This window comes from Beta vulgaris, chromosome 7 (genome assembly GCF_026745355.1).
Source record: "Beta vulgaris subsp. vulgaris cultivar EL10 chromosome 7, EL10.2, whole genome shotgun sequence".
Taxonomy (NCBI): domain Eukaryota; kingdom Viridiplantae; phylum Streptophyta; class Magnoliopsida; order Caryophyllales; family Amaranthaceae; genus Beta; species Beta vulgaris.
Window position 1 is genome coordinate 4,840,504 of NC_079208.1, and position 13,068 is coordinate 4,853,571.

Below are 13,068 nucleotides of genomic sequence, written 5' to 3' on the forward strand. Positions count from 1 at the left end.
TAGTTCCTTTCAAATCAGATTTGAGATTAAAGTAGATTTATGGAAAGATAACTTTAATGGATATCAACCCATGTAAGATTCATCTCTTGCTCTATTAGTCTATTACCAAAAGAGCAAGTGCAAGCACAATTTAGTAGAGTACCAAAATTATCTCTTACCGAAGCCATACAAAGTACTGTTCGACAATATTAATCCACAACATAATGTCTTGAACGGTTGAACCTGCAACAATATGCCCAAGTTATGCCTAGCTGTCTGTGCAAATAAGTTTACCATTGGGGAGATTTTCCATTTCTTCCTGCTGTTTTAGGTGGGGTGTCAAGGATAATGACAGCGCAGGAGGAGGAGGAAGAGGTACGTCATGCTTGAGCGGTGATGGTGGAACTACATGCCTGGGAGAGAGTGCAGTAAACTCCAATGCTTGAAACCTGAGTTCTAAGGGGTAGTCAGCAACACATCCGATTCTAGGCCCAGCCCCAGTTGACCAACTCCTTGAGAGCTGATGTCCCAATTCATATGAATCTGCCATTTTTGAGTTGATTCTTTGAAGAATTGCTTCTTTCGGCACCACTGTTCTTGGGCTTTGAAGACCACCAGACAAAGTCCTTCTGTATTCATTTCGGGATTCAGCCTGCTCAGAGAGAGAAGGTTCTTGTATCGCACCTTCTTCTTTGGCTTTGAGGGAATTATCAATACAATCTAGTGTTTCAGGATCCGATACTCCAGTTTTCGTTGCACTACTTGATTGATTGTCCTCGTATGTAGAGTAGTCCTCATTTGAACGCTGGATCTGGAAGTAGAGTGGGACAAAAGTATATTATGTCAGCCATTTAAGTTTATCAAATTCAAGAGTCACATATCATTTTGATGAGAATCAGAAGTTGCACCTAAGTTTGGCCAACTAGTTCAAGCCAGGATATAAACTAGTTATATGCATCCAACAAAATTGAGTAGAGGAAAAGAACCACATAGTACCTCAACTTCATCAAGGTCTAAACCATTCTCCATTAGAAATGAAAGAAAGGTGTCAAGGCGGTCATCAGTTGGACGATAATGTCCACTATATGCAGAGATGGACTGCAAAATAGAATTGATTGAATATGAGACGCCAGAAAAGGACACAAGTAAACTATTACAAAATAAATATAGCATTGCCAGTAGTAACTTGAGCTGCCAATCCATACTTAATAAGCATACAAGAAAGCATTAACGAATTATATGATTGAGATTAGATCTTCTACAACAAACTTATATTTATTCAGTAAGATTAAATATCATCAATTATAAAGCTCCTCAGCTGCATTAAATAGAGGAAATCACATGTTTGGCTCCACAAATTGGTGTGTCCTTCCCTAAACACAAGACAAACTGCAAGTTACTTGTGAAGCACAATGGAACTGTATCTACACAAGTTGAGATAACCATCTCAATGCATCATGTGGCTACAACCATAGCAACATGACCTCAGCTGAATTCCAGCCTCATGATTGAAAAATCAATGTTCGGGGAATACACATGCATAAGAAATTTCTAGAGCTAATCAGAATACGGAAGGATCAGACTTTCTGGCTACCGCAAGAACTTGGATTCCAGTCATGGAATTAAAACTCTCCCGTTAACGGATTTTGGATTTGCCGTTCCACGAAATCCCATAACGAAACTCCATAATAAAAATCACAATTCTTGCCGCTTTGTCCATTCTGAAACGTGAATTCGCCGAATGTTTTTATCCCTGTTACATCCTTTCTTTTCAAACATTGGGCAAAAAATATTTTATGAATTAATTATATAGGTGATGGAACATAATTCTGATAGATGTGATTATTTTATGCTGTAATAACGCTTCATAAACTAAAACATCGCAAATAAGGTTAGAACATATCAATGTGAACATTTTTAAAAAATTCACGTCGCGTTGGCCCCGATTGGTTCCATTCATCCGTTACAAGCCGCTTCTGCGACAACGCAAACATTATCGCAATCGCGACAGCATTCGCGATATTTTTCCTTGATTCCAGCATATGCCATCGAAACCACATAAATGCACAAAATATCAAATAGGCTGCCAGAAGATTAATGCAAAAACAAAGCATGATATTGTGGTTGATTGTAACACGTATGAACAGAAACTCATATCTTTGAAACTAGAAAAGAAGCGAATTAGACCACACATACTATTACTTATGTTATAACGTCTCAAGCTTTTGCTAAATCAGAATCCTTAAGACTTCAAATGCCCATTGATGCATAACGGGACTTAGAATCTGCTTACATGGTTTTTCTATTCTACTTATAATAGATTTTACAATTTCTTTTAGCCAATTAGGGTCCTTCTGTAATAGTCAGATTAACTTAAAAGTTAAATTAGAAGCTAGATTAGGTGTTATTCCAGAAACTATTTTGCACAGTTTTGATTTTGCAAACTGGGCAATGAGTTAAAGTCTGAATCTTTGCCTCCTTTTTGTTCCATTGGACTTCGTTTAAGTAAGTGAGGAGCTAGCTTAAGCAAGGAGGAAAGCCACAAAGCAAACCACCAAAGGAGGAAACCTCCATATTGGTTCACCGCCAATCCAGCGAGATTCTGGCATCTTTTTGTGTTCTTCTGGGTAGCCGTCTTTTGTGGTCCAAAAATGCAGCGTGTGAGCATCCGTTGGAACGTCCAATTGGTTTCATAGCCAAAAGATAAACCGATAAGGAGTTATAGGCGAAATGGTGAAGGTGTGCTGATCAGCAACTTCATAAGAGTTAGGAGCTCAACTTTGTACTATAAATAGCCAACAGGTATTAGGTTGTAAGTATGTGATTGTTGAATGAAAAAAGAGCTTGATAGCTTGTAAGGTTGATTACTGATATCATTTATGTCCCTGTTCCTTTTTTACGGTAATGTCATCAGCTTTATAACATAATTTGTGGTTATGCATTTGGTTAGTCATTCAAGCTTTAAAGGATAGAATGAATCTGGTTCTCAGGAAAGATTTGCAAGGAAGACTTGCTATATGATGTAGACTACTAGTCTACTAGGCTACAGTTTCCTTCTCTCTCTCCCCAGTTTTGCCATTATTATAGATATTTACAGTGCCAAACACTTTTTAGCCCTAAGCCTTAACTCTTTACATGAAAATAGTGTGCATGAATTTCAGTATGTATCAGGACTACCGCTTGTAGCACTAATGCACATGATTGCAAATTTTCAGTGGTATCCTAAATTGTAAGTGTCTTGTAATTTGTTCATTGTTAGCTAGTGAGGAAAACTAGCCAACCAATTTGACTACTAATAAAGCAAACTAGACCACACATACTCTTAATGTGTGGTTTGAGCATACTTCTAAAAAATAAGTAAATTGAAAATTACACAGTTAAATAATGTAAAAAGGTTTAGCCTGTGTAGGAGCAGATAGAGGCATCAAGGTTAAGACCAAAAAGTTTCAGCGAGCTGTTCTGGCGTGAACTACAGCCATAACAAGAAACTTGAGAAAGTTTAACAAACCTTGAGAATACCATGTTCTACAATAAGTCGTCCAGCAGCTAAGGTAGCTCCTCCAGCTAAGAAGCTAGAATGATGAAATCTTCCTTTCTTTTTCTGCAATAACCTTGGAAGGTATCAGTTTACAGTGATGGCACACCGCAAAACAAATAGTATTGAGCTGTCCATGAAATCTTACCTCACCAACATACAATTTCTTGCAGGTGCTCATAACAAATATCCACTTTGTCACTTCTGAAGCTTTCCTTGTATCTAGCAAATCCCCATAGAGCTTGTGAATAATCTTCCCTTCAGAAAAGATGTACTCATAATAGTCTCTCTCTTGCTGCAAAGAACAATGGCACAAAAATTTAACATAAAAAAATTGACAATATAAGAGGAAATTATAATATTCTCCACAAGTAGCTTAATCTGCAAAAGTTCATACAGGTCCGAGATACTTGATGCATTGAACACGTAGCTTTGATCTTGGGCATACTTTAAGATCTATATCTTTGCCATCTCCAACATCCAGCCTACAAAGACACAACAACCAAAATGATTTCCATCACCCTGTGTCCCTGTCCAAGCACATTACACTTGACAAAAATTAACACGAATCTCAAACCCCCAGAAATCAACATTCAGGTATTATTAAAGGCAGAAAATTTTGCCCAAACTTTTGTGCAATCCTGATCTGTCTGTAGAAACTAGAAATTCAGGACACTTGCAATAAACAGAACCTATGATTTGGGATTAATGGTGAAGCCAAATGATGGATAATGTAAGATTTATGAGATGATTTCTCAAGAGTAAGAAAAGAAATAACATATGATCACAGTGTAAAGCAAGACTGATGGCTGTTGTCACCATGCATAATACATAAACGACTGTGCAATGCAGTTCCTCAATCCAATGGTTTCCCTGTTCCGACAGAATAAACTTCTCCAAATTGCAACTAACTTCTAGACAAACAGATGATTTCCAACACCATATAGTAAGTATTTTGGGACAACCCAATCCTAAGCTTTTTCCAAAGGGAAAAAGTTTCCATATACCAGCACATCAGCCCCTTAGTGGACCATGTGGGACACAAGTTCCATATAGACGGCATATCGTATCTTCCAATTGTTTGCTAACATGCTATGGAAAAGCAGTGCACACATTGAACAATCATTAATCAACTTTAAGTTCATAGATTAAAGCATTCCAAAAGAACACAATCTCAAATCTTTTGTCCAAAAAGGTGCTCACGAAACAAGTACATCCCATTCAACAACAGAAAAAGAAACTCAAGAATCAGAATACACTCCAGACCCAAATGATGCTTACTTACCAGTAGAAAAACGGTTGACCGGAATTCGCTTTACACCATTCATCATAATAAAGATTCAAGTTATGACCATAACGATGCCTCGGATCAATCTATAACAAAATACCATAATTCTATCGAAATCAACCCAGAGAAATAAAGCATTCAAATCTAATCCAAAACTTTAAAGGAAAGAAAACAACAAAAAAAAAAAAAACCACTTAAAAGTGAAGTAAAAGAGATATTTACAGCCTCAATCCAATGCTGAAAAGCCAACTTCTGCGCTTTAGCATCCTGGGATAAACCTTTCCCCACCTGTATCATACAATCCAAAATCAAAACAACAACACTAAAAGGTCCGTTCTTTCCAACTTATTTCGCTTATCTCAACTTATCTTCGACTTTATATCTAGCTTTTTACGACTATATACTACAAAGTTCATCTCCACTACAATTCGTACACAAGAATTATAAACAGATTTCATAAATAGAATGCAAATGGAATTTGACGCAATTAAATCAAAATGCTACTAATATGTACTTCTAGAAGCTATATATACCAAAGATTTAATAATTATATTTTGTTCCGTTTATCTCGGTAAACATACAAATTATACAAATAGTACTATGTTCTCAAAAAAAACAAAAACAAAAACAGAAAACAAAAAGAACCTTGGAAGCAATTAAGCTGACTCTACTCCAACGAGACGCCGCCGTTTCAGGACAATTGAAGAAGGAGATTGTACTATGGCTTAACCTAGCATAGTCAATCGCTTGCCACCTACCACCATTTACAGTCAACAACCAAACCACCATTAATTCACACAAAAAACCACCATTAATTCACACAAAAAATATACCACACACAAAATGATGAGAGAGAAAATAAAATACCAGAGTTCTTCGGCGATGACGGCGGTATCAGCTAACCTACGCCGGGTGCGATAACTCCGGTAAACTTTCTGAACCTTCAACGCTGCAACAGCACTCGGACTCACCGGTGAATCGTCGTTGACTGAGTCAACGCGGCTTAGACTCGGAAGTGACTCGGTCTCCGGCGAAGTTTGTCGGTTGCATTGCCGGAGCTCAGAGAAGGAAAATGGCGCTGCATTTGAGGAAGTTAACGTGTCAACCTCCATTTTTTTCTTCTGGAGGAGAGAGAAAGAGAGAGAGTGAGTGGAGAGATGATCAGGATGTATGGAGGGGAGGGGAGAAGAGGAGAGAGAATTTATGAAAGATGTTTTGCCGGGAAGGCTAAGCTGGATTTTTTTTATTTTTTTTTTCGTCGGATGTGTAATAAATTTATTGTAAGACGAATTAATTTTAAATCATCATTTTTATTTAGCAAAAAAGAGATGTTTGTTGTTAAGAAAAAGGTTAGATTTTATCTTATGAAAATCACTTACATATTTTTGTCTCTAATTTATTAATCTATTTTCATTTCTAGTTTCAAAAAAATATTATTATCAAGTGAAGTCTTCTTAAATAAGTATGTTATAATGTATACCTTTTTTAATATCAAATTTTCAAAATTTATACTAATGTATAATAATAGATATTAATGGTCAAATTCGTTGGAGATTGAAAGAATAGCATGAAGTTGTACTTCAAGGACTGAAGAAGTGTAAGGCAAAAATGTTTCAACCAACTAAGGAACGACGACTTTTACACTTTCCTTTAGTAAAATTAGTTGAAGTTCGTTGTAAGTGGGAAAAGTTTGGAACTCTTACAAAAATTACGCTTTTTCTGTCAATTCTGAGACTTCTGAGATCGAAAGATAGAAAGCCATACCATCTATTACTCTTGTACATAAATATATTGCACATCTGTCTCATCCTAAATATTTTGAAGTATATACTCCATATTAATTATTATATTATATTAAATATTAATAAGCAGTTAATAAGATGGGTAGGTAGAGCCCGTACAGGCATATAGTGGTTAGTTGTAGTAGCGCATGAAATATTATTTTTTTATATAAAGTTGAAAAAATTAACAATTTGACTCTTCTGTTGATGTAAGCTAGAAAAGATGGAACATTGACTTGGCTTTTTGTTGTTCTTTCATTTTTATTTTTCATAATTTAAATTTTTCCTTAAAGTTAATACTTATAACTTGTTGACTTGGCTGACTTGGAATGAATGGGTATGATTTGCGTGACTTGGAATTGACGAGTAGGTAGATATTACTCTAGTATATTACTCAAATTAGGGAGTCCAAGATTTTAAGTTAACATTTTAGTTATCATCCACCTAATACCATAAAGGAAGAGGTATTAGTTCATTAAAATATCATCCCGAATTTTAGGATATTGCTCAGAGTTCGAGTCCTCATCCCAACAATATATTGGGCATTTAATTTTAGGCTATTTAGGGTGTGTTTTCCTCAATCTAAAAAATTAAGTTTCATATTCAATAAGTTCAGATAAGTTGCAATAAGGTCCAATCAGGGCAATAAGTTCCAATCAAGTCTAATGAGGTCTAATAAGTTCCAATCAGATGCAATAAGTTCCAATCAAGTCTAATAAGGTCCAATAAGTTCCAATCGGGTCTAAACATGTCCAATAAGGTCCAAACAATCAATGTTCAATAAACATTTGTATTATTGTTTATTATTTTATTATTCATAATTTCATATCACTATTAGCTGATTATGTTATTATTAGAATTTCAATTAAAGTACCACAATTATTATATAGTATTATACTTGTTATTATTAGAATTTTTCATATGTGCCAATTTTAACTTGTTAACAATAAATATTAATCAATTTTTGATTTTCTACTAGTGCTTTATAAAATAAAAACAAAACTATTAGATATATTAGTGGTGAAAGTTATGTATAGGCAAATATATAAATAGTAAATTAATTATCATAAGAGATAATTAATAATAATTATTTTTTTAAAGGATGAATTTTAATAATTATTACTTCATAATAAATTTTGAGGGGTAGTATTTATGTTAGGGGTAATATTTCTATTATTAATGGTCAAATTTTTTGTCTAATAAGGTCAAATAAGTCTCAATCAGGTCCAATAAGGTCTAATAAGTTTCAATCAGGTCCAATAAGGTCTAATAAGTTTCAACCAGGGCCAATAAGGTCTAATAAGTTTTAATCAGGTCAATAAGGTCCAATAAGTTCAAATCAGGTTCAATCAGACCCAATAAGTTGAATCAGGTCCAATCAGGTTTAATAAGTTCCAATAAGTTTAATTCAGGTTCAATAAGTTCAGAGCCAATAAGTTGAAGAGAACGCATCCTTAGTCTTCCTCTGAGCTTGTACGCTTTGACAGCTAGTAATAGCCAGCAGAATTGACCCAACCCGAAATACCCGACCCAAAACACGTTTTCCACCCGAAATAACCCGACCCGAATAAAAATAGACCCGAACACGAACCTACCCAAACCTGAATCTACCCGACCCGAAATGACCAGATAATGATGACCACAACTCAAACCCGGCCCGAAAAGTTATCATATTAGTTACTTTTTAAACAAATTTAAGGAAAATATTATATTGAAATATTATATATAATTTAGCCACTGTCCATGAATTATTTAATATACTCTCATTAGTTTTATATGTGTTTTATTTATTTGGGAGATTGAAAACCCGATCTAACCTGACCCGTTTTAACCCGAAACGTTCTAACCCGACCCGATATGACCCGAAATCTCATGGCCCGATATTAACCCGTAATCGTACCCGACCCGAACAAAAAGTTGACTCGATTATGACCCAACCCGTTTTAACCCGACCTGTTTGCCAACTCTAAGGATTGGTATTCGAACCAATTATCTTTCATAATAAAAAAAACAAAATCCACCTAATACCATAATTAAAACTAATTACGTTGTACTTAACATTTTGTCTTTGTTGTATAGTTTTATTATTGATGTTTATCCACAATGACGTTGTAGTTAATAAAAATGTTAAGCATGCAAACATGAAGTGCATCTGAACTTTTACACTTATATTCGTTTTTTATTAGTCGTAATACTGTGATTCTCTTGTATTATTTATATAATTTGTATCTGATTGTTTCCACTACTACTCTCTCTGTCTTTTTTTATTTGCTACAAGCACTTTTTCACAAAGACCAAGGAGGGAGTGGGGACCATTGACATAAATGGAATTAACAAAAAAGCAAATAGGTAAATTGTGGGACCTATGTATTATATATGGAAACATTTTACAAAATCAAGAAGGAAGTGATGGCAAATTTGTAAATAAAGTGTGGGACCTATGTACTATATATGGAAATATTTGCAAATGTAGCAAATAAATTGAGACACCCCTAAATGGTAAAATGTAGCAAATAAAAAAAGACGGAGGGAGTAGTATATAATGAAATTTAGGGTTTTGACTAACATAAAAATATTATAATTGAAAGGAAAAAAAAAAGGTAACAGTTATTTTAATTTGTAAGAATCGTCACTAAAGTCTAAAGTTACACTAGTTCATATTTTTCTCATTGTGTAGCTTTTAGTGATAACGTGATCAAATGTGATTACTACATGTAAATATAATATGATACGTATTTATTTGGTTTTAGTGTAGTGTATTAATATTAAAAGCAAATTTTCATTTCACATGTTCAGATCAATCAACAACTATTTAAAGAACAATACTTAGAGCATCAACAGCAATGTAGTATTAGAATTAGCTTGCAAATAAGTATAAGTTGGAGTTAGTAGGTCAACCAATAGAACAAAAAGTTTGTTGTAGCTTTGGAAAATAAATCATATGATTGTAGGAAACAAGTAGCTTTTCTTTGTTTTGGTGGGCCCCTTTGCAACTTCAGAGTTTATTTTCAAATAAGAGCAAAACCACAAGTGAATTCTACCAAATTAAAACTACAAGTGATTTGTGAATTTTCTTTGTGAAAATGTTGTAGTCTGAAAATTTTATGTAGCAAACAAAACTGCAAAAGTTTGTAACTTTCTCTTATAATGGTTTCATTTTCTTTGTTTTTACTAGAGATACTGCTTCTCAGTAATCAATTATAGTTAGAGTAAAAAAAATTATATGAACCTAATCTACACTAAATTTACTATTGACATAATATTATTACATGTAATTTATTAAAAAAAATCACTATATTCAAAAAATATATTTATAAAAAGAGGAGTTGTTATACTGCTATATATAGATTGTAAAGGGTGACTATGTGGGAAAAAGAAAATAGGTTACTTCGCTATAAAGTGTTAATAAACTTATGTAGGAAAGAGTGATATGAAAAAAAAAAAGTTGTCGTTATATTAGATAATGATAGACTATTAGATTATAAAAGGTGACTATATAACAAAAAAGGTCACTATATCATTTGGATGGCTTTATTCCGCACTAATATTAGTGTGAACAAGGTACAAATGTACAAGACTAGCATGATAGTTAATAAGTATCATTATGGATTTATGGGCTTGTTCTTTTCAACTAATTTTTAATTATTTCAAGCTACCTGAACTTATTAGGCCTTATTAGTCCTTATTAGATCTTATCTAAACATATTTTAGTACTAAACTGAACTTAATGATTCGAACTTATTAGACCTTATTTTGTGAGTGTTTTTTTTTTAAACCTAGCATTAATTAAGGGTGTTACGACAATATTACGAGAGAGTGGAGAAAAATCGTGATTGGTATGAAACCTTGTTTTTGCTTATTTTTTATGAACTAAACTTATGCAAACGTATTAGACCTTATTAGTCCTTATTAGACCTTACATAAACTCATCTCAGCCTATTCATTTAATCACTACTAAAAATAAGGTGAAAAAAAATCCTATATCAACATTCACTCACTAAGCATTCTACTCTGTCTAAATTTTACTCCAAAATCCTTTTTTGTCTATCCTAAACTTTTAGCTTTATTAATTTTTGCTTTGAGTGAATTTCCCCTGGTTTATTTCTACAATTTCTCGTAGCTAGATCATTTCAGCCACTATTTTCTTTCTTCTTTTTAACTCTCTTTACAATGCATATGAGACAAATATGGCTAAAATTTTGGAAATGAGTTTCTATAACATTTTCATAATTGGCGAAAAGTATAAAATAAGTTAAACCATTTTGGTAATACTACTCGATAACCCCTTTTTTGATACTCACATGACAAAGAAATTATGTCTAGATTCACAACAAATATATAATTGAACAAAACACGTCAATAAATAATTTTATTGGCTTAATTAATTTTTATTATTATTAGAGGATTATAACATGTTATCATTAATTTACCTGGTATTCAATTTTATTATAAAAATTTTTGAAAATTTCACAGAAATAAATAGAGGATCGATATGTATAGAGCCGAGTTAGCTGACTATAATACTATTATATATTATTCCGTGTTTCTTGATATTATAATCCTTATCTTTCTTAGTAATTTATCGAATCGCTTAAACTTCATACCTATTGTTAACAAATATCCACCGGAGAAATGATAAACACAAGCACGTCCAAGATGCATGATTACTGATTTAGCACTTCTAAAATCATAAAGTTTTGCCTCTAGTTATGGAGCATACATGATGAATAACATGCCAAAAAGATAAACTACATATTCCAAGTGCTACCCCCCAAGATCATCATGATCATGATCATGATTGATGATTTGATGCAATCCACATTACCCTAAAAATGGACAAGTATATTTTTTCCATTAGTTTTTGTGGTGCTTTTATCATTTCAGTTGACCACATTTTGTAGAGCTAAATTCCAGATGAGGAAATGTTTGATTTGCTGTGTAGTGTGTACTATATGAAAATGAGATCGCAAAAGGTGTTGTAAAAAGGTATATTATTGAACTGCAAAAGTGGGAAGTGAGTGGCCACAAAATTTGTCACAAATACTAAGGAGGAAGTGCCCAAATGAGACTCATGCTGAATCATGATCAGTGGACCTACGTCTTTTCAAAATCAACAAGCCACAAGACTTCTACTGCCACACATTATGCATGTTTAATGAATTTGTAACAATTCACGATGAGTATTGTTGCTTGGCTGGTTCAAAATACATATTTAAGCTAGTTAAATTTCTCTATTCATCTCAAATCTTTCTTTTTACTCTAAAACTCTCTCTTTTTACTCTAAAATTCTGTAATTTCTATTGTTTTTATGTTAAGGTTCTTTAAGTGTGAAAAAAAAAAATTTGTAATTTCTATTGTTTTTATGTTGAAGTGTGAAAAAAAAAATTCTATAATTTCTATTGTTTTTATGTTAAGGTTCTTTAAGTGTGAAAAAAAAAATTCTGTAATTTCTATTGTTTTTATGTTAAGGTTCTTTAAGTGTGAAAAAAAAAATCTGTAATTTCTATTTTTTTTATGTTAAGGTTCTTTAAGTGTGAAAAAAAAAATTCTGTAATTTCTATTGTTTTTATGTTAAGGTTCTTTAAGTGTGAGTTCTGTAATTTCTATTGTTTTTATGTTAAGATTCTTTAAGTGTGAAAGATTAAGGTGCTGTGAACGATAGGTCACAGGTTCGAATCCTCCCTCCCCTTCTTTGTACTTTGTATTGCCTTCGTGGCTCATATGGATCAAAAAAAATTATTAGTGTTTTCAAAGTTAAATTCAAAAACAATATGATAGGACAAATTGTTGGAATCAAGGCTTGAAAAGCCTTGTTGTCTTCTTTTCATTAAATATCCCACGCACATTGTTTGTGGGAGGGAATACTTCCTTGCTTTATATATTCCCTCCCTCTTTCTTCTTATTGAGTTGGTACTTGAGATGCTTTTGTGGTTGGATGTCATGTTTCGTTTGGTCTAGTCTTCGAAGCAGACTTGTATAACACGTTCCACCATGGAGCGATCGAGACACATACGAATCAGACATGGAGTCTTTCTTTGGACTATGTAAGGTCCGAAAGAAATTTTGTGGACCCCTTTACTAAGGGGGTATCTAGGAGAGTTGTCCTAGAGTCGTCGAGGGGGATGAGGCTAAATCCCATTAGTTGATAACCATTTTAAGGTGGATACCCGTTTGAGGTCAAACGAAGCCATAAAATCTTAACTTGCACTACATCTCTCATCCCTATGACGCATGGTAGTGCTTTTTAATCCATAGCCTATTGGTGGTGCTATTGAGACGCACTTGATGGATTTATATTGAGAGGTTGAGCTTTTGCTCTTAATAGTTACATATCCCTTCGAGGTGTTGTTATTGAGAAACACTTGATGGACTACCTACGTAAGTATGGAGGTTAAGCCGCCTTCTAAGAAAGATTGGGTTGTCTTTCTAGAGCACTTATTAGACCCAAAGAATGTGCATGGCTATAAAGCGCTTGTGATGTATCG

At 33.6% G+C, this 13,068-nt stretch overlaps 1 protein-coding gene across 1 annotated transcript; it reads right to left on the reverse strand.

The window, feature by feature from the left end:
* LOC104898395 (hypothetical protein) lies at positions 1-6,237 on the reverse strand. Its single transcript, XM_010685478.4, has 9 exons — positions 5,670-6,237; positions 5,448-5,556; positions 5,025-5,090; positions 4,800-4,888; positions 3,912-3,999; positions 3,663-3,809; positions 3,488-3,580; positions 976-1,077; positions 1-790 (listed from the first exon to the last, which is right to left on the reverse strand). The coding sequence occupies exons 1-9, from the start codon at positions 5,912-5,914 to the stop codon at positions 248-250; spliced, it is 1,482 nt and encodes a 493-aa protein (XP_010683780.2). The 5' UTR covers positions 5,915-6,237; the 3' UTR covers positions 1-247.
* Positions 6,238-13,068: the final 6,831 nt, after the last annotated feature.

What these genes read in the sequence shown, in the direction of transcription:
- LOC104898395 (XM_010685478.4), bottom strand. Translation starts at nt 5,914, where the DNA reads ATGGAGGTTGACACGTTAACTTCCTCAAATGCAGCGCCATTTTCCTTC. An exon ending in GGTCAACCGTTTTTCTACTG is followed by an intron (nt 4,000 to 4,799) that starts GTAAGTAAGCAT and finishes GTGTCTTTGTAG; the next exon opens with GCTGGATGTTGGAGATGGCA. An exon ending in GCATCAAGTATCTCGGACCT is followed by an intron (nt 3,810 to 3,911) that starts GTATGAACTTTT and finishes TGTTCTTTGCAG; the next exon opens with CAAGAGAGAGACTATTATGA.